This window comes from Salmo salar, chromosome 10 (assembly GCF_965601325.2).
Source record: "Salmo salar chromosome 10, fSalSal1, whole genome shotgun sequence".
Classification (NCBI taxonomy): Eukaryota; Metazoa; Chordata; class Actinopteri; order Salmoniformes; family Salmonidae; genus Salmo; species Salmo salar.
The window spans coordinates 16711979-16733348 of NC_138300.1; the positions used below are offsets into that span (position 1 = coordinate 16711979).

Genomic DNA, 21370 nt, shown 5'->3' on the forward strand with positions numbered 1-21370 from the left:
AAACTATTTTCAAGATGGAGGGAGGGAACACAAAAACAAAACGGAGACTGGGAGAGACCTTTGAAGCACATCACATTTTTATTTGTCTTTTCAAACACTTTCCTCTACAGCACTTTCCAATTTGTAAGAAAGCAGACCTTCACAACTAACAAAGCAATACGAAAGCATCAGTTTGTGGGCACTCACTCTATTACCTGGGCCCTCCACTGACTGACTGCCATGAGCGCAGAGTCACTGGGGAAGGGACGGGGATCTATGAGTCTACACTAGAAGACGAGAGAGCGACAGACATTTTGTTTTGCACAAAGACATTTATATGTAGATATTTATATATGCATTTACAAAAAATATGCCTGGCCGGGGGCCAGACTACAAGGCATTGGGGGTGTGTAGAGAGAGAGAAAGTCAGAACTGGAATGTAAATATTAATAAGAACCAACAGGGGGTGCTGCTGCAGAGTCATCAATCAATCAAATGTATTTATAAAGCCCTTTTTACATCAGCCGATGTCACAAAGTGCTATACAGAAACCCAGCCTGAAACCCCAAACAGCAAGCAATGCACCACGTTGCAGGCAGTGCAGAGTGGGAGGACCTGGGGTTGCCAGGGGCGACAAGCCTCACTGCCGCTGCACCAAGCTCACCAAGAGGAAGGGGCCAAAGAAGGAAGGGTATTGGGTATTCAACAGGAGCTCGAGGTAAAAGTTACCCTTCACCACAGATCTCGGATCGGACTACCCTATACCCCTATCCTAACCTTAGACATTAGGGATAGAAAAATATTTGACCCTGCATCAGTTGTTAGGAAACATTTCCCGCTACTGCTCAGTGAGGGCACTTAGAGTGGAGGTGTCCATGCGTTACCCCTGATAAGAATGGCATTGGCATTCATTGCCCTTCATAAGAACGACATTGACATTTGTTTACCTTGAAGCTCAAAGTTGATGAAGCAAAATGGGCTGCGCCAATAGAGCAAATACGATTAACAGTGTCATCTTGTTTCCCAAAGTGCCAAGTAATTCTTTCCTCTATCGAAATATTAGGAAGGTATCCTGCATGTCTTCTTCAACTTTAAGTGTTTCACTGTATTTCACTGTAAAGTGGATGAACAAATTTGATTTCGTTAAGGTCACCAATGTTCTCTCTGACTCTAATAGTATGGGTGAATAGTTAGACCAGGAACGCCATGGGTTTCAGTTCGATCAACCTAAGTGCATTTGTACGGTTTGTGTTTTTCCATTTTGAGATGAATGTTGCAAATGTTTTCTTAAAAGAAAAACATTTTAAACATTTAAAACACCGTTTCTGCTTCAGATAATCTTGGAATGTAACCAATGAATCACTTCCTTGTTGAGGTGTCTAGCAAATGACTCTTGCTACTGTTTCCTACTGCAAATAGAAATATATGTGATTTTCTTAAAAACACAAGTTGCAGAAAATAATATCTAACATAATATCTCAACTTCAGCAGTCAGATATGACAGTATCAATGATTTAGCACCACAGAAACACACCACCCACATTTAGCCATCCCAACATGTCATGTGCAACCAAGTTGGCAGTGCCAACATATGAAATCCTTTTCCCCCACCTTTTATATTGAAATGGACCAACCTAACCTATGCCAACCAACAGCCACTGAGCCACATGTACTGTATATGTAATGAGCTGTTAGCTAGAATGTATTTCAGAAATAAAAAGGCATAATCTTATAAACACATACACAGGAAGGGATGGGCCATGGTTCAATCCTTGGCCCTTAAGATAATTGTTTTGTGTAATATACTGATTAACTAAAAGCCTCTTATCTGCTGCAGTAGCTAGTCCTATATGCTATGCCTAGATGGTGATTCGTTAGCATGGGAGTTCTTGCATAGGTTTAGATCCAGCAGTGTGGGAATATGACTTGACGAGGACTGGTCTTCAGTGATGCCTGAGCGGATCGAAGGCAGTGTTTGTCGGGACACCTTCTAGACCAACACCCCATACTGACAGTCCTATAGAGTAACGCACATTTCTGTACCCTCGTCATGACCAGCGGCCACTCACCGAGACAAAGAGCAGTCTACAGAGTCAGGCCATGTCACGTGGCTTTTTCTGCTCCTTCCTCCTTGCTGGATGCTGAGCAGCATATTGGAGAACGTGTCGGCATATCAACGATTGCCCCTGCCCATTTCAACGCGCAGGAGGAGGTGGGATTGGCAAAATACATTATTTCATGATATATTTTACATTATAAAATTAACAGATGTTCCATTGGGGGTTTTTCTACAATGCACTGGATTCACCAGCATTATTCTGTCAAGGCTTATCAGACCTTGTTATCAGAGTTTTTTTTTTTTTATCTATGTCTATCCCGTTCTTGATTAGAACCCTCACAAAGACTTTTATTTATTTAACCTTTCTTTAACTAGGCAAGTCAGTTAAGAACAAATTCTCATTTACAATGACGGCCTACCCCGGCGACGCTGGGCCAATTGTGCGCCGCCCTATGGGACTCCCAATCACGGCCGGATGTGATAAAGCCTGGATTCGAACCAGGGGCTGTAGTGATGCCCTCTTGCACAGAGATGCAGTGCCTTTGACCGCTGCGCCACTCAGGAGCCCAATGACATACACCGTTAAAATATCCTATAGAGCTCTATAAATATCAATGGATAGGTACAAATGCACATGGAACAATATTAAACGAGGATTAGGCAAACATTACGCAAGGTCGGTCAACCTCTTGCTGGAGAGCGCTCACATCTTTGACTCACTTCAAGATAACGCAGACCATCCACTATTTAGCCATCTTTGAAAACCAAATGTTTGTTTTATTCCGCATGCGAATAGTACATGGACCACGTTTACATATGAGCGTGTCAGTGCGTCGGTTGAAGAGATCTGGCTCCTAGCTTGACCAATTCAACTCAACTGACTCAACTCACCACTGGAAAAATACACTGGACAATGATAACATGACCCTCAGCTCAGCTGGAAATTTGGCTCCCAGATGGCAAAAATAAGTAAGAAGTAAGATATTCTATAGCTACAGGCACTCATAACGCAGCAAAAACGCACACAAAAGTAAAACACAGCTGTTCAATTTTACCTACACCGCAAAAAAAATTATCTGTGAAGAAAATAAAAAAATTATTGCAACATTGAATTTGGAGTGAAATTTGTCACTCGCAGTGGAAAAGGATTCTGTCAACTTCTTGGACTGTAAAAACGTTGAAATTCCCTGCTTTTTGTCTCAGGTCTAGCATGTTGATAGATAGATAGATAGATAGATAGATAGATAGATAGATAGATAGATAGATAGATAGATAGATACACTAGTTGAAAAGTAGGCCTACTTCAACTTTTGTTTGGTTTTGTTTCCCTTAAATGACAAAACCAGGGCCTAACAGTAGAGTTCAAACAGGAAAACAGGAAACCAAATACTCTTAAAGTGAAGCTCCTCCCACACCAACTCTGAGGGCGACATACAATATGACCCCCAACCCCCTCCAAATGGCACTCATCCTAAAAGTCTGAATGGAGCAACTTCTTACAGTATTTGCAACACAGTTTAGTATATGCGCTGCTGTGCCAAGGTTGAAAACAACAGACTATGCTCTATGCACCAATTCCACAGTAGTTGATATCCAGCTGAAAATCTTTGGGACGTTGGAAGGGCCTATCCAGGCCGACCATCATATCAAAACACAGTTGTTGGTAGGTCATCACATCAGGAGCCAGAGCTTGGATTATGTCATTGAATTAAATGAAAAATGGTTAATACTGTTATCACAAAGGCAGCAGTAAGCAACATGATTTATTTTAAAAGGGTAGTTGTATTCTGGGTAATGTAGTTAAGTGGGGGTGAACCACACAAACGGCAAGGCTTACATTGGGGTATTCATTTCATCAGTCTCAAGCTTCGGTATGAAAGACCTTCACGCATGTTATTCAATTCATTACTAGTGTTGTCGAACTAGGGTAGTTGATTTGGGTGCAGGAAATTGACAAAAAAATAAGCGAGTATTGTTTTTTTCTTCCAGAAAGAAAAGAGGTGATGGGGATTGTGGGAAGTGTAGTGTAGGATGATATAAGGACCAATGAGGCCATTGTAATCCAACACACACACATTCAAGCACACATCCATGCATGATCATACACACACGCACGGATATACATACATACACGCACACAGTACAATGACGTCATCGACATCACGTCTCATTGCATGTCACTTCCAAATAGCAGTGTGGTTGGTGTCTGTCTCAGAAATTCCAAAGTCACTTTTCTTTTTTTTTTCTTTCTGGAAAACAAAATCCAAACTTTATCAGTCATAAATATTTCCCCATGTTTTTATCTAAAATGCACTAGCAGAGGACAGAAAGCACAATGTATAACATGCTTCTGTCAGGGCTTTTTCAAAAAATCTAAAAAGTCAAATAAATATATCTTTAAAATAAAGAATTTATATATATAGATATATAGAGAGATATATCTGTCCTTCATTCAGAAAGTTAAGATTACAAAACTCATGACGGTGTATTAGAGATGTCATAAAAAAAAGCTTGTTGGACAATGCTGGGTGTGTGAACGAACCAGTTCCTCTGTCTTTCTCTCCCTCTATCTTTCCTTTTCTACCTCCTCTCTCTCTCTCTCCCTCAGAAACCTCAAAGTGTGAAAACGCAGGGAACGGCTTCGCCTTTGGCACCATCCGTTTTAGTCACAGCCCAAAATAATACAAAAGTTAAAAGAATGAAAGGATAAAAATGAAATATATAAAACAGAGATGAAAATGAAGTTGGGAAACAACAGCCGGCTATCAAAAAATACAGAACATTTATGCCTTTTTTTGTCGGGAGGGGGGCTAACGGGAAAGGGGTGAGTTTTTGTTGGTTTTCTTCACGTTATGGTTGTTGTTGGTTTGTCATTTCTCTTTGAAAAGTCAAGTCCCGGGGGGAATGCGCCCACACAACGGTGGCTCACATGATGGTGCAGCACTTGCAGGGCTGCTTTTCCTTATTGTTGAGCTCAGTGGCGCCCCCCTCTGGCTCGCCCCCCTTCTCCCCCACGGGGGCCTTCTCCTGGGGGGTCTTAACGGGGTCGGCGGCGCTGCCGTTGGGCGGGGGTGACTGCTCTTCCTTGGTGCCTCCCTCGGTGACGGTCACAGTGGCGAGGTTGGGCCCCACCGTCACATTCTTGCCCTCGCCGTCCTCGATGACCACCAGCTGGGCCTTGACGGTGCCCTCCAGGCCCAGCACCTTGTTGGTTTCCGCCTCATCCTCCACGCTTTGGTAGCCCATGAACACCATGGTGACGGGGTTCTCAGCACTGGCCTCCACCTCGCCTCCACCTGGCTGGGGACTGGAGCCGCCCGCCTTGGCCTTCATGCCAGTGATCTCCTTCTGCGGTGTCGTCTGCTGCTCCGCGGCTAACTCAGCATCGGTGGGGACGACGGGGGCAGTGGAGGTGGCCCCGGCGGTGGTGGCGTCGCTCATCATGGACTCGTCGGCTTTGTGGATGAGCTCGTCCACCTCATTGGCGCTGAGTTGGTGGACCCCGTTCTCCCCGTTCACCTCGTGTACCACTACGAGAGAGAAAGAGACAGAGAGAGAGAGACAGATGTGTCATTGACAGAAGAGAACCAGAGCATTCCTCATGAGAGCATGGAGAACTAGGCCCTGTTCAAATTCTTAAAAAATGCATCCTTCCTTGAAGCAATCATGAATGATCTGATACAACTGGACTGACCAAAGCAATGTCATGGACCTATGGCTTCCACCTGGCTCCTATACAATCGTTTTAGATACTCGAAAAACAAGGAGAGGGAGGCTATTTAACGCGATACCTTTTTCCCACAAACCTCCACTCATAGAACAATGACATGCTCTGAAGCTGACCAGTGATGGCAGTCACAGTCAAGTCACAGGGAAGGAAGCAGGGGAGCGAGAAAAGCAGACAAGGAGTACAAGGAGAGGAGAGCAGCTGAAAGAGAGCAGGGGGAAACAAAGCGAATGCCACAGCGGCCGCATCACGAGCCCAGTGCTTGTTGTCTGTGTCAGGGAGCAAAACAGGTGCTACAGGGAGACCAAAAGGACAATTTCAAATGAGTTCCGAATGTACTGACTGTGTTTTACGCCAATACGTAATAGACCAAGTTCACGTTCACAAATTGAACTATTGAAGTAGAATTATTGGTTTAAAACCAGGTCTATAAGTAGAGTTGTGTTTATTGGTTACCCTGCAACACAATGTCATGCTATGCTTAACTATTCATTTTACTTTACGAGAAGTGGTAATATCAAGGTAATAATATCTTGCGTCAATAAGTGGATTCAAGGCACTCATTATATGAGACAGAGTATAAGCTTATATATGCCAGTGAAAATGCATTATCAAGTTTACTGAACCACACGATGTACGTCTTTCAATGGCTATGATCAGACGAGCAATGCCTGTAATAACTATCATTTTAGGTAGTCTTATCTCAGATCATATATTACAACATTATTTTTTCCCCTTCTGATATTACTATTATACAATGCCTTCCGAAAGTATTCATGCCCCTTAACTTATTCCACACTTTGTTGTGTTGCAGCCTGAATTCAAAATGGCTTACAGTTTCTCTCTTACCCATTTACACACACTACCCATAATGACTAAGTGAAAACATGTTTCTAGAAATGTTTGCAAATTTATTTAAAAAAATGAAATCCAGAAATATCTCATTTACATAAGTATTTACACCAATACTTTGTAGAAGCACCTTTGGCTGCAATTACAGCTGTGAGTATTTCTGGGTAAGTCACTAAGAGCTTTCCAAGCCTGGATTGTGCAACATTTATCCATTATTATTAAAAAAATTCTTCAAGCTCTGTCAAATTGGTTATTGATCATTGCTAGACAACCATTTTCAGGTCTTGCCATAGATTTTCAAATAGAATTAATCTCCCGTGTCTGTTGGAATGCTGACTGAACCAGGTTTTTCTCTAGGATTTTGCCTGTACTTAGCTCCATTCTGTTTCTTTTTATGCTGAAAAACTCCACAGTCCTTAACGATTACAAGCATACCTATAACATGATGCAGCTACCACTATGCTTGAAAATATGGAGAGTGGTACTCAGTAATGTGTTGTATTGGATTTGCCCCAAACATAACATTTTGTATTCCGGACAAAGAGTTAACCTCTACGGGATCGGTGTCCCTAAACCGGGACAGTTGTTGCTCAATATGCGATAATGTGATTAGAATGACGTTGTAAACAACATAGACATGTCTTATACGGGCAGAAAGCTTAAATTCTTGTTAATTTAACTGCAGTGTCCAATTTACAGTAGCTATTACAGCAACAAAAAAAATACCATGCTATTGTTTGAGGATAGTGCACAACAACAACAACACTTTTATCACGGCAACTGGTTTGATACATTAACCTCTGAAGGTAAACAATGTACTTACTTTCAGTAATCTTGCTCTGATTTGTCATCCTGAGGGATCCCAGAGATAAAATGTAGCATAGTTTTGTTTGATAAAATCAATTTTTATATTCAAATGTAGGAACTGGGTTCTACAGTTTGACCCCTCTGCTGTCTTTGGCTCCACACCCACCCCCCTGGCCATCTAGATGTGTGAAGGTTAGTGTATTTTCTGTAGGGAAGCTAATGATCCATCATGTATAACATTCCTGGGAGTCATTGTAAATAAGAATTTGTTCTTAACTGTCTTGCCTAGTTAAATAAAGGTTAAATAAAAAAATAAAATGTACTTGAAAATGTATCAATTGACCAATTCGGCACATTTGGGCAAACTCCTGGCAGACAAAATATTGTGTAGTGATGTAGTTCTTCACTGGATCAGTCTGAAACTGTCCACACACACTGCTGCCATCCTGTGGACAACATGTAAATTACACCTAGGATCCTATCTCAATGTATGGCTATGCTCTTGCATTTCAAATAATTTTAAATTCACATTTCCACAAACTTCAAAGTGTTTCCTTTCAAATGGTATCAAGAATATGAATACCCTTGCTTCAGGTCCTGAGCTACAGGCAGTTAGATTTGGGTATGTCATTTTAGGTGAAAAAAAGGGTCCGATCCTTTGCCACATTTTTTGCAGTAATCCTTTTTTAGTGCCTTGTTGCAAACAGGATGCATGTATTCTGTACAGACTTCCTTCTTTTCACTCTGTCAGTTAGGTTAGTATTGTGGAGTAACTACAATGTTGTTGATCCATCCTCATATTTCTCCTATCACAGCCATTAAACTCTGTAACTGTGTTTTAAAGTCACTATTGACCTCATGATGAAATCCATGAGAGGTTTCCTTCCTCTCTGGCAACTGAGTTAGGAAGGACGCCTGTATCTTGTATTGACTGGGTGTATTGATACACCATCTAAAGTGAAATTAATAACTTCACCATTCTCAAAATTCACTGCTCTACTGACCTTACAGATAATTGTATGTGTGGGGTACAGAGATGAGGTTGTCATTCAGAAATCATGTTAAACACTATTATTGCACAGAGTCCATGCAACTTATTATGTGATTTGTTAAGCACATTTTTACTCCTGAACATATTTAGGCGTGCCATAACAAAAGGATTGAATACTTATTTACACAAGACATTTCAGTTTTTCAATTTGATTAATTTGTAAACATTTAAAAAAACATGACGTTATGGGGTATTGTTTGTAGGCCAGTGACAATTGAATGAATTTTAAATTCAGGCTGTAACACAACAAAATGTGGAAAAAGTCAATGGGTGTGAATAGTTTCTGAAGGCACATATCTTAGTTCTCATCATAATTGTTAACACTTCTCATAACGCATGTTTTAGCCAAGTGTTTCGTTTTGCTGTTGAAATCATGTTGGGAAATCACCTTTCTGGTAATCCTCATACACCTTGACCCCTTGCCCAGAGAGGTTAATGGGCAGTAGGGTGTTGGTGGACAACACCTTTGTCTCGCCCGTGACATTGTCCCTCTCAACGGTGATCTCTACTGAGTACATTGCTGGGTGCATGGGGTGTCAACAAGAGGAGATGTTAGGGGCCTGCAGAGGTGTCCTATCTCTCTCTCTCTCTCTCTCTCTCTCTCTCTCTCACCACACATCCATGGGACACAGGAATTCTCTCACTTTCTCACCACAACGCCCTTTCACACGCCATACTATCTCTCGCTCAACAAGACTAGAGACATACCAGTTCCACTCAACCATATTTCACAATTATAAATAACCATGTAGTCTCTCCACAATACACATGTATAATAATACCAGCCAAAACCAGACAACCACTCTAAACAACCATATTCCACCAACAAATATAGCACTTAGTTACAGCCCAAGTAACACACACGACGATACGCAAACTCAATCTTATGAAGAAGACGGTCAACTTTGATTCATGACATTCCTTTGACAGCATATCTGGGCAAGTTAAATGACTGTGTGGCTGTTAAGGAAGCATGTCTTTGGAGAACGGTCAATAACTTGGCTACATACACTATAACTAAGGTAAACTCGAACATTTGTCATCGGCAGGCCTACACTATTCGAGTCTAACGCTGCCATGTTGACGGATAGAGAAATTGTACTTTTTAGCAGAGCTGTGTTGCCTTGGCAACATCGCATCGTCTGATGAAGACTATATATAGTGTATCCCCACACAACAGATGTACTGTGAGAACTGAATACTCAGTACATCATCCTGGCTAACTCTATACAAACATACCACTCTTCTTGTTTTAACACCTTTAGCCACAAACCACAGTGAATATCCACAAGAGTGAAAGTCCACAAGAACAGACCAATACGCAGACAGACAGACAGACAGACAGACAGACAGACAGACAGACAGACAGACAGACAGACAGACAGACAGACAGACAGACAGACAGACAGACAGACAGACAGACTCACATCAACTCATACAAACACATTCCCATACAGATAGGCAAACACACAGAGACAGACAGTTGATAGCTGTGAAGATTTGGACAGAAGACAAATGTTAGGGGAAAAAATACAGTACAGACACACAATGTTAGTGACAACAAATAGAGGACCTGAAATATACCACAACACTTCAGAGAGCACGACATGTTCAATGGCATTTACATTGCTTTTGTGTCCTCCTAAAGGTGTCACGAAAGCATAGTACTTAGCAACGGTGAAATACCCGAGTGGTCCGTCATTAAAATAGTTCCTCCCACATGACTCAACATTGTTTTACCTTCCCACCCACACATTCATATAGTGCGTCAAAGTACACTCACACCAGTAAAACAGGAACTGTACTACATCCTATTACACAGCATGGAACTAGTAGATGTATACCCCACATCAAAGTACCCTTCTATTCATCCCCCATAACAGTCCCTCTCTATTGTATTGTGTCCTATCAACTTATCTAGCTTCTAGATATCTACTGTACATCGATAACTTGTTTATGCACAGGGTATAGTAACCAAACTGTGTTACTTTCTTAGTTTCCAGTTGCTAAGTTCCTAGCCGATGGTGATATTACACCAAAATATTACCAAAAACGATCATATCCAGGAAAGCGTTGGCAATGAGAATTTTTGGGTCTTGATGAAACCAAACATTAAGTATTCGCTGTGCTCAGCAAGGGTCCTCTAGATGAGATGTATGAGGACCGGAGCTCAAGAGGTAAAACTAATTAGCCACTCGCCCTCTCGCTATCTCAATCACTGTGGAGAATAGCCCTTCAGTGGAGTCCCTCGCTCTCCTTCCAGAGCTGTGAGGCTGATGAAAGCACATGTTTGATTAAAAGGGACAGAGGCCCACGTGTGAGGAGGAGGAAGGTGGAGACCCCTTGATACTGCTGAAAAGACCCCTTGCTGAGGAGATGAAGTCATCCCCAGATGTTTCTAACTGCTCGTGTTTACAATACGCTGAGCTACACTGAGGTGTTGTATATGACAGTGGGGTAAATGGCCAACTATTTAGGTATCCTTTAGCTGTCATTCAAAGCTCCATTCAAATGAAGATTCGATAATGTGTTAGATTAGACATTGTGACACGGCTGACAACACGCTTGAGGAGCTACTGCCGGGCCAATGGAACTGGTTGTGTTTACATAATGAGTTCCACTGAGGAGTTACATATTGAATTTATAGATTTTACATTTATTATATGTCTAATCCAGTTACCCAGGATGCTAATGCCAGTAGCTGATGCCAGAGTGGGTGAACAGGATACAGCAAAAATGACGATTTTGGTTAGGGGTTAATATTAGATTTTCTTACACTGTAATACCTATTAATACCTATTGAATATTTGTTATTGACTGAGTAATGAATAACCAAGTGTTATATATTTGAAAAATGATAAAAGTAAGTAAACGATATCAAATAAACTAACATCAGATATAGTACTCAGCCGTCTATGTAAAGAGGCAAGCAGAGACAGAGTTTATGAGTGAAAAAAGAAAAAAAAAGAGGCAAAGAGTAGAATTTGTCTTTCTAGTGTGTCTCAGTCTGTGAGCTACAGGGTTCCCGAGACTCACCTGCTCTCATCATATCTGAGGCACCTCCGGACATGTCCAGACGAGGGCTGTTGGGCACTTTGAGCACTTCCTTGACCTCTACAAGCAGTCAAGGAAGTGGGGTAAGAATGACAGAGAGAGAGAAAGAGACAAACACAGAGGAGGTGGCCAGGTTTCGGCAAAGACAGATAGCGATAGAAGACTCCAATAGAATCTTATTGAGACTTCTTCCATTTTGGACAAACTTGGACTCTATTGCATGTCTTTTGTCAGCAAACTTAACATGTGTAAATATTTGTATGAACATAACAAGATTCAACAACTGAGACATGAACTGAGTTCCACAGACATGTGACTAACAGAAATGGAATAATGTGTCCCTGAACAAAGGGGGGGGGGGGGAGTCAAAATCAAAAGTCACAGTCAGTATCTGGTGTGGCCACCAGCTGCATTAAGTACTGCAGTGCATCTCCTCCTCGTGGACTGCACCAGATTTGCCAGTTCTTGCTGTGAGATGTTACCCCACTCTTCCACCAAGGCACCGGCAAGTTTCCGGACATTTCTGGGGGGAATGGCCCTAGTCCTCACCCTCCGATCCAACAGGTCCCAGGCGTGCTCAATGGGATTGAGATCCGGGCTCTTCGCTGGCCATGGCAGAACATTGACATTTCTGTCTTGCAGGAAATCATGCACAGAACGAGCAGTATGGCTGGTGGCATTGTCATGCTGGAGGGTCATGTCAGGATGAGCCTGCAGGAAGGGTACCACATGAGGGAGGAGGATGTCTTCCCTGTAACACAGCGTTGAGATTACCTGCAATGACAACAAGCTCAGTCCGATGATGCTGTGACACACCGCCCCAGACCATGACGGACCCTCCACCTCCAAATCGATCCCGCTCCAGAGTACGGGCCTCGGTGTAATGCTCATTCCTTCGACGATAAACGCGAACCCGACCATCACCCCTGGTGAGACAAAACCACGACTCGTCAGTGAAGAGCACTTTTTGCCAGTCCTGTCTGTTCCAGCGACGGTGGGTTTGTGCCCATAGGCAACGTTGTTGCCAGTGATGTCTGGTGAGGACCTGCTTTACAACAAGCCTACAAGCCCTTAGTCCAGCCTCTCTCAGCCTATTGCGGACAGTCTGAGCACTGATGGAGGGATTGTGCGTTCCTGGTGTAACTCGGCAGTTGTTGTTGCCATCCTGTACCTGTCCCGCAGGTGTGATGTTCGGATGTACTGATCCTGTGCAGGTGTTGTTACACGTGGTCTGCCACTGCGAGGATGATCAGCTGTCCATCCTGTCTCCCTGTAGCGCTGTCTTAGGCGTCTCACAGTACGGACATTGCAATTTATTGCCCTGGCCACATCTGCAATCCTCATGCCTCCTTGCAGCACGTTCACCTAGATGAGCAGGGACCCTGGGCATCTTTCTTTTGGTGTTTTTCAGAGTCAGTAGAAAGGACTCTTTAGTGTCCTAAGTTTTCATAACTGTGACCTTAATTGCCTACCGTCTGTAAGCTGTTAGTGTCTTAACGACGGTTCCACAGGTGCATGTTCATTAATTGTTTATGGTTCTTTGAACAAGCATGGGAAACAGTATTTAAACCCTTTACAATGAAGATCCATGAAGTTATTTGGATTTTTACGAATTATCTTTGATAGACAGGGTCCTGAAAAAGGGATATTTCTTTTTTTGCTGAGTTCCTAAAAAAAAATGTTTTACTTTAACCCCTTTTTCGTGATATCCAATTGGTAGTTACAGTCTTGTCCCATCGCTGCAACTCCCCTACGGACTCGGGAGAAGCGAAGGCCGAGAGCCATGCGTCCTCCGAAACACGACCCTGCCAAGCCGCACTGCTTCTTGACACACTGCTCGCTTAACCCGGAAGCCTGCCGCACCAATGTGTCAGAGGAAACACCGTCCAGCTGGCGACCGAAGTCTGCTTGCAGGCGCCCAGCCCGCCACAAGGAGTCGCTAGAGCGCCGATGGGACAAGGAAATCCCAGCCGGCCAAACCCTCCCCTAACCCGGACAATTGTGCACTGCCTCATGTGACACAGCCTGGGATCGAACCCGGGTCTGTAGTGACGCCTTAGACTACTGCGCCACTTGGGAGACTCTATTGCATGTCTGATTGTACATACGCAACTTAAATGATTCATTATAATCAGTCAATAATGTATCAATTGCCTATCAATCAATTACTATATTCCTGAATGAAACAGGGGTGGGTACATTGAATATCTACGTTTGTTTTACAATGAGAGGAATAACATCACTTTAATACGCTTAGCATGACAGACTCTAAAGAGTGAAAAAAATGGAGGCAAAACATTTGTCTAAGACGTCTCTCTACAGTATGTCTCAGTATGTGAGCTACAGGGTACTGAGACTCACCTGCTCTCATCCTATCTGAGGCACCTCCAGACATTTCCAGATGAGGGCTGGTGTGCACTTTGACCACTTCCTTGACCTCTGTAACTTCCTTGACCTCTATAAGCGGTCAAGAAAGTGGGGTGAGAAAGAGAGAGGCAGGGAGAGAGAAAGAGCGACAAACACAGAACACATGTAAAAGAGGAGAAAGAAGAGAGGGAGGAGGAAGAATATCTGACTGAAGATGTATTACCTTGCACAGTGCCTGCCGGAGCCTGTGAGAGAGGGAGAGAGAAAACAGTATTTTAACCCAGTGGTGGAAAAAGTACCCAACTGTCATACTTGAAAAAGTAAAGATATCTTAATAGAAAATGACTCAAGAAAAAGTTAAAGTCACCGAGTAAAATTGTACTTGTAAAAGTAAAAGTCTAAAAGTAAAAGTCTAAAAGTATTTGGTTTAAAATGTACTTAAGTATCAAAAGTATAATACAATTTAATTATATTAACCAAACCAGATGGCACAATTTTCTTGTATTTTTTTTATTTATGGATAGCAAGGGACACTACAACAATCAGACATCATTTACAAACAAAGCATGTGTGTTTAATGAGTCCGCCAGATCAGAGGCAATAGGGATGACCAGGGATATTCGGTTGATAAGTGTGTGAATTTGACTATTTTCTTGTCCCGCTAAGCATTCAAAATGTAACAAGTACTTTTGGGTGTTTTGGGTGTGGAGTAAAAAGTACAATATTTTCTTAAGGAATGTAGTGAAGTAAAAGTAAAAGTAGTCAAAAACATAAATAGTTAAGTACAGATACCCCCCAAAACTACTTAAGTAGTACTTTAAAGTATTTTTACTTTAGTACTTTACGCCACTGTTTTAACCCATGTATCATTAAACTCAGAAAATTCAGTGTCAAACCCATCAAATACATTACCACCACACACGTATAGAGGGGTGGGTCTATTTCTGCAATATGAACAATCGGGATTATTGTATCAATGTGGCCGCACAGTCGAACAGCATCCATTTCTAAAAATACTATAACAGATTGAGTGAAACGGTTCTACTGACAACCCACAGCTATGAGGCAATAGATTTGTTTCTTGAAGAGACACTCTTATTCAAAAGCATGGCTACATAATGAATGAACATTATGTCACATACAGTATTTAACGTATTTCGTTGAAAACCTAGTTTGAGGGAAGGAACATACAATATTTATTTTTATGCCACAAAAAAACATGGACGACAAGAAAGCAAGAAAAATGATTTGAGGTAGAAACAGACGCCACATTAAATAAGCACTTTCCCTTTGAATAAAGCGGTGCCAGCCTGGATAGGTTGAGGAAGTGGATATTAACTTGTGGAGGAAAGAGCAAAAAGGGCCAACGAGTTCAAGAGGGAAAAACGAAGAGACAGAGCATCTTTTCTAGCCGTTGCTATGAAACCCCTATGTTAAAAGCTACCCAGTGTGTGCTGTCAATATGAACTTCCCCTTTGGACAAGAGCCTCCCTCCTGTCAACAACTGTTCCCCATACACTGCTTGTCAGACCCAGTGTCTGACTCTCCGGGCCCATCCGGACCGTCACTAATGATATCACTGATGGCATAATATTGAGATGTCATTTGCTCAAGTGGACACGCCACTGTCAGTTTATCACAAGGGCAGTTACTTGTACACAGGGCTTTTTCGCTTTCCGATGTGCCCCAAGGCTTGCTTCGGCCTGCTAAACCTCTCCCCTCCCTTCTGATTCCTCCATCTCATACTCCCCTACTTCAAACGTTCCCCTCCACACACACACACACACACACACACACACACACACACACACACACACACACACACACACACACACACACACACACACACACACACACACACACTGTTAGAGACAGGAGTGGGGAGTGTGTGTGTGTGTGTGTGTGTGTGTGTGTGTGTGTGTGTGTGTGTGTGTGTGTGTGTGTGTGTGTGTGTGCGCGCGCGTGTGTGTGTGTGTGTGTGTGTGTGTGTGTGTGTGTGTGTGTGTGTGTGTGTGTGTGTGTGTGTGTGTGTGTGTGTGTCCGGTGGACCTGCTGTGTCCAGCTGCCCTCGTAGGGGTAGAAGGCGAGGGAGACTCACTTTGTTGTCTGCTGTCTTGGCTTCCTCATTCGTTGTTGCGTCTGTCAGGCTCTCTTTGGTAGAGGTCGCCGACACGCCCGTCTCCAGCTCCTCCAGTTCCTGCTCCATTCTGCAGAACAGAGAGAGATGTTATCAGTCACACACACAGACATGGTCAATGACACACAAACAGTGTGAGAACGCTTGGCAAGTCATGCACATCACGCATTCACGGGCCGTAGTGTTCCAAAGCAGTTTTGGATTTCTGTCTTGTCTAATTTAAATGTTAGTTATTTTTGGCAACAGTGCTCATCCATTGGGAAGGGGATTTTACAGATTTTACAGATGCACTGGCATTTTTTGTCTAAAATAAATGAGCTGAGTGCATAAGGAGTTATTCAAAATCAATGAAAAACATTAGCAGCCTCCTTAAACCGTGAACTATTTCTTTAAGTGTCCTGGTATTGTTCAATGCCAAAACAACCTCACTGTCCTTCCTCACTATGGCCTATCTAACAGAATTAAGCGCCTATTTGGGAAATGGACAAAAGATTCTCCTTAGCTTTCTCCAGTTCCGCCTTTTCCCTAGCTCCGGCAATTGTTCGCTTGCGTTGCTCATTGGGTGCTGTGCCAGTTTAGTGCCAATGTCGCCCCAGTCTGAGCCCCAACAGCCAGCCAGCACTACAGCAGCCAGGAGGAATTTAATTAGCGAATTGGATTGCCAGGGGAAGAAGATTGATGACACTGTTTTGCTATGAGTGAGAAAGAAAATGGTTGGAGCGAGGAGGGAGGGGTGGAGGTGGAAGGTTGGTCTGTTCTTGGCTACTGGGTCTCCTTTCTGTACCCGAGCCGACAAGGTGAAAACTCTGTCGATGTGCTCCAGGGTTGCTGTTGAATGACAGACCCTCGCTGTGACCCCGCTCTCTGAGGGTGTCTCAGGGAGAGCGGATATGCAAAAAACACATTTCCAGTATTACTACACACATGTGTGAAATAGGAAAAATAAACAGGAAAAGCAGGAAAATAATCCTGCAGCAACAGGAAATGTGAATATTATGTGGATTATAATTAATGGGCATTGTTTTGTATGGGGTTGATACATTTAAACTTCGAATACACTACAAGTTTGCATTTCCAGCTGTGCAGGAATATTGTCATCAACAACATAGTGATCAAATTAAGATCCTACATCTGTACTCCTTTCGAGCTAAGAGTTAAACTTATTAAACATTTTCTAAGAAGCATTGCAAACGATCTCACTGATAGCAAATATGCTGGGCCACATTGCCAGTGAGCTGGCATGCCAAAATTATATCGAGAGAATAGGATATCAAGATTTTATCTGTTTTTATAAGTTAAGAGCAGATTTTGCCTATAATGACATATAATGAATCCAGAAAAATGTATAGGTAGTAGGTACCAGTGGAGGCTCCTCAGAGGAGGAAGGGGAGGACCCTCCTACTCAGTAAATGTATTTTTTTTTATATAGTGAAACATTTTAAAAAGTATTCTTTTTAGATAAAACTATACTAAATATATTAATTTACGTCACCATATAATTGATTAAAACCACTGTTTTGCAATGGTCTACAGTAGCCTCAGCAGCACTCTGTAGGGTAGCACCATGATGGAGCCGGAGGACAGCTAGCTTCCGTCCTCCTCTGGGTACACTGACTTCAATACAAAACCTAGGAGGCTCATGGTTCTCACCCCCTTCCATAGACTTACTCAGTAATTATGACAACTTACGGAGGATGTCCTCCAACCTATCAGAGCTCTTGCAGCATGTACTGACATGTTGTTCACCCAATCAAAGGATTAGAGAATTAATCTACTACTGAAAGCATAAGCTACAGCTAGCTAGCACTGCAGTGTATAAAGTGTTGTGAGTAGTTGACTCAAAGACAGAGAAAGACAATAGTTGAACAGAGAGAGATAGTTATATTTGTTAGTATTTTTTTTAACTTTCACTTTCTCTTAGCTACAGAATGCAGCTAGCTAGTTAGCCTACTTAAAAACCTGGCTCAAACAGAGAGGGATGCTATGTTAGCTAGCTGGCTATGGCTATCCAACACTGGATTCCCTTCCAAGTCATGATTTTATTCATTTATTGCCACCGGGGCCCACTGGTGTAACTGCTAAACTGCTTTCTGACTGTAAACTGTACTGCATGTTTGTAGCGGGTTTACTAACATGTTAGTTCTATTAGCTATGTTGACTATGACTACGGAATGAAATGGGGATAAACATACCTGAATTTGTCCAATAGAGACTCTCATTTGCAATTGTTGAACTAATGATTACAGCCTAGATCAGCTAGATGCAGACAAGAGTGTGCATGGCGGTATCGAATGTGTCACTGTCTGTCCCCTTGATTACTCAACATTTCTCGACCTGTGCACTTAAGCTACCGGTCAAACGTTTTAGAACACCTACTCATTCAAGGGTTTTTCTTTATTTGTACGATTTTCTACATTGTAGAATAATAGTGAAGACATCAAAACTATGAAATAACACATATGGAATCATGTCGTAACCAAAAAAGTGTTAAACAAATCAAAATAATGTTATTTTGAGATTCTTCAAATAGCCAACCTTTGCCTTGATGACAGCTTTGTACACTCTTGGCATTCTCTCAACCAGCTTCACCTGGAATGCTTTTCAAACTGTCTTGAAGGAGTTCCCACATATGCTAACCACTTGTTGGCAGCTTTTCCTTCACTCTTCGGTCCGACTCATCCCAAACTATCTCAAGTTGGTTGAGGACCGGGGATTGTGGAGGCCAGGTCATCTGATGCAGCACTCCATCACTCTTCTTCTTGGTAAAATAGCCCTTATACAGCCTGGAGGTGTGTTGGGTCATTGTCCTGTTGAAAAACAAATGATAGTCCCACTAAGCCCAAACTAGATGGGATGGCATATCGCTGCAGTATGCTGTGGTAGTCATGCTGGTGCCTTGAATTCTAAATAAATCACAGACAGTGTAACCAGCAAAGCACCCCCACACCATAATACCTCCTCCTCCATGGTTTACGGTGGGAAATACACATGCGGAGATCATCCGTTCACCCACAGTGCATCTCACAAAGACACAGCAGTTGGAACCAAAAATGTGGACAAATTTCCACCTGTCTAATGTCCATTGTTCGTGTTTCTTTGCCCAAGCAAGTCTCCTCTTCTTATTGGTGTCCTTTAGTAGTGGTTTCTTTGCAGCAATTCGACCATGAAGGCCTGATTCCCGCAGTCTCCTCTGAACAGTTGATGTTGAGATGTGTCTGTTATCTGAACTCTGTGAAGCATTTATTTGGGCTGCAATTTCTGAGGCTGGTAACTCTAATGAACTTATCCTCTGCATCAGAGGTAACTCTGGGTCTTCCTTTACTATGGCGGTCCTCATGAGAGCCAGTTTCAACATAGCGCTTGATGGTTTTTGCGACTGCACTTGAAGAAACTTTCAAAGTTCTTGAAATATTGTACCTACTGACCTTCATGTCGTAAAGTAATGATGGAATGTCTTTTCTCTTTGCTTGAGCTGTTCTTGCCATAATATGGACTTGGTATTTTACCAAATATGGCTGTCTTCTGTATACCCCCCCTACCTTGTCACAACACAACTGATTGGCTCAAACACATTAAGAAAGAAATAAATTCCAAATTAACTTTTAACACCTGTTCATTGAAATGCATTCCAGGTGACTTCCTCATGACGCTGGTTGAGGGAATGCCAAGAGTGTGCATAGCTGTCATCAAGGCAAAGGGTGGCTATTTGAAGAATCTCAAATATAAAACCCTTTTTTGGTTACTACATGATTCCTTATGTGTTATTTCCTAGTTTGATGTCTTCACTATTATTCTACAATGTAAGTTGTAGCAACCTCATGATGGGTACAGGGAAAATTCGAGTATCATGTAGTAGCCTAAACCTATCAATGTTACATTGAGCTGGGTGGATGGAATAGGAATATGAATGACAGTCATCCAATATGCTGTAATAGAAACAAGGCCGTGCTCATAAAACAAAAGAATCATCCTCCCTCATCTTAAACATCACCGAGAGCAACTGGTAGGTACACCAGTGTTCCAGGGTTGTAGACGTACCTAATGATGTTCTCCTCCATCCCCTTGAGCTTGGCCTCGTCCTCCGCAAGCTGTTTCTTGGCCTCGTCCTGCTCCGAGCCAGCAGCTCCATCCAGCAGCCATCTTTCCCTCAGGGACTTTTGCTGGACAGGACAGAAGAGCACAGGAACATCAATCACTGATTATTCACCCCCCCTTTGATTTCATCACATTTTGTTGCTTGACAAAGTGGGATTGAAATGGATTTAGTTGTGATTTTTTTTATTGATCTACACTAAATACTACATCATGTCAAAGTGAAAAGAAAATTCTACAAATGTTAACACATTTATCAAAATTAAATAACTCAAATAGTTGCTGCAAAAGTATTCACACCTTTTGTTTAGTCAAGCCTAAATTAGTTCAGGGGTAACATTTGGCTTGACAAATCACATAATAAGTTACATGGACTTTGTGTGAAATAATAGGGGTTGACATGATTTTTGAATGACTACCCCTTCCTCTGTCCCCCATACGTACAACTTTTGTATGGCCACTCAGTCAAGCTGCATCAGGGTATGGATGTGCTTGACAAAGACAGAGCTTGAAGAATTTTGAAAAGAATAATGGGCAAATATTGCACAATCCAGGTGTGCAAAGCTCTTAGACTTACCCAAGAAGACCCACAGCAGTAATCACTCACAAATGTGTTTCTAACATGTATTGACTCAGGTGGGTGATCACTTATCTAATCAAAGTATGTTAGTTGTTTTTTTTTCATAATTTTTGTTATTTAATTTTTTCCCATTTTGACATTACAGAGTAAAGAAAATCACAATTATATTCATTTCAATCCCACTTTGTAACGCAGATGTAAAATAATGAAACAAAAAGGTTATCATTTTTAGATAAAACTATACTAAATATATTCACGTCACCAAATACCTGATAAAAACACTGTTTTGCAGTGAAGGTCTACAGTAATCTCAACAGTGCCCTCTAGGGTAGCGCCATAGTGTAGCCAGAGGACAGGTATTTTCTGTCCTCCTCAGGCTACACTGACTTCAATACAAAACCTTGGAGGCGAGTGATCCTCACCCCTTCCATAGACCGACATGGTAATTATGACATCTTCCGGAGGATGTCCTCCAACCAAGGAAAGCTTTTGCAGTATGAACTAACATGTTGTCCATCCAATCAAAGGATCAGAGAATGAACCTAATACTACGCATGTGTGATTTAGAAGATTGATGAGTTGGTGACATTGTTGGATAGATTGAGGTTGAGATAGTGAACAGTGACAGTTGGACATTTTTTGTGATAATATTCCATTTAAATTTG

The 21370-nt window shown here is 42.2% G+C and overlaps 1 protein-coding gene across 3 annotated transcripts in view; it reads right to left on the minus strand.

The window, feature by feature from the left end:
* Window positions 1–55: 55 nt before the first annotated feature.
* palm1a (paralemmin 1a) overlaps window positions 56–21370 on the minus strand; it is a 65891-nt gene continuing 44576 nt past the window's right edge. For 2 of the 3 annotated variants that reach the window (XM_014216050.3, XM_082956747.1), the window contains exons 4-8: window positions 20072–20193; window positions 15995–16103; window positions 14120–14141; window positions 13891–13986; window positions 56–5568 (exon numbers count right to left, since the gene is read on the minus strand). In XM_014216050.3, the coding sequence (XP_014071525.1) occupies window positions 4964–5568; window positions 13891–13986; window positions 14120–14141; window positions 15995–16103; window positions 20072–20193 (954 nt within the window). In that variant the 3' untranslated portion in view covers window positions 56–4963. The remainder of the gene's footprint in view (window positions 5569–13890; window positions 13987–14119; window positions 14142–15994; window positions 16104–20071; window positions 20194–21370) is intronic. The other variant, XM_014216051.3, reaches the window with a different exon arrangement.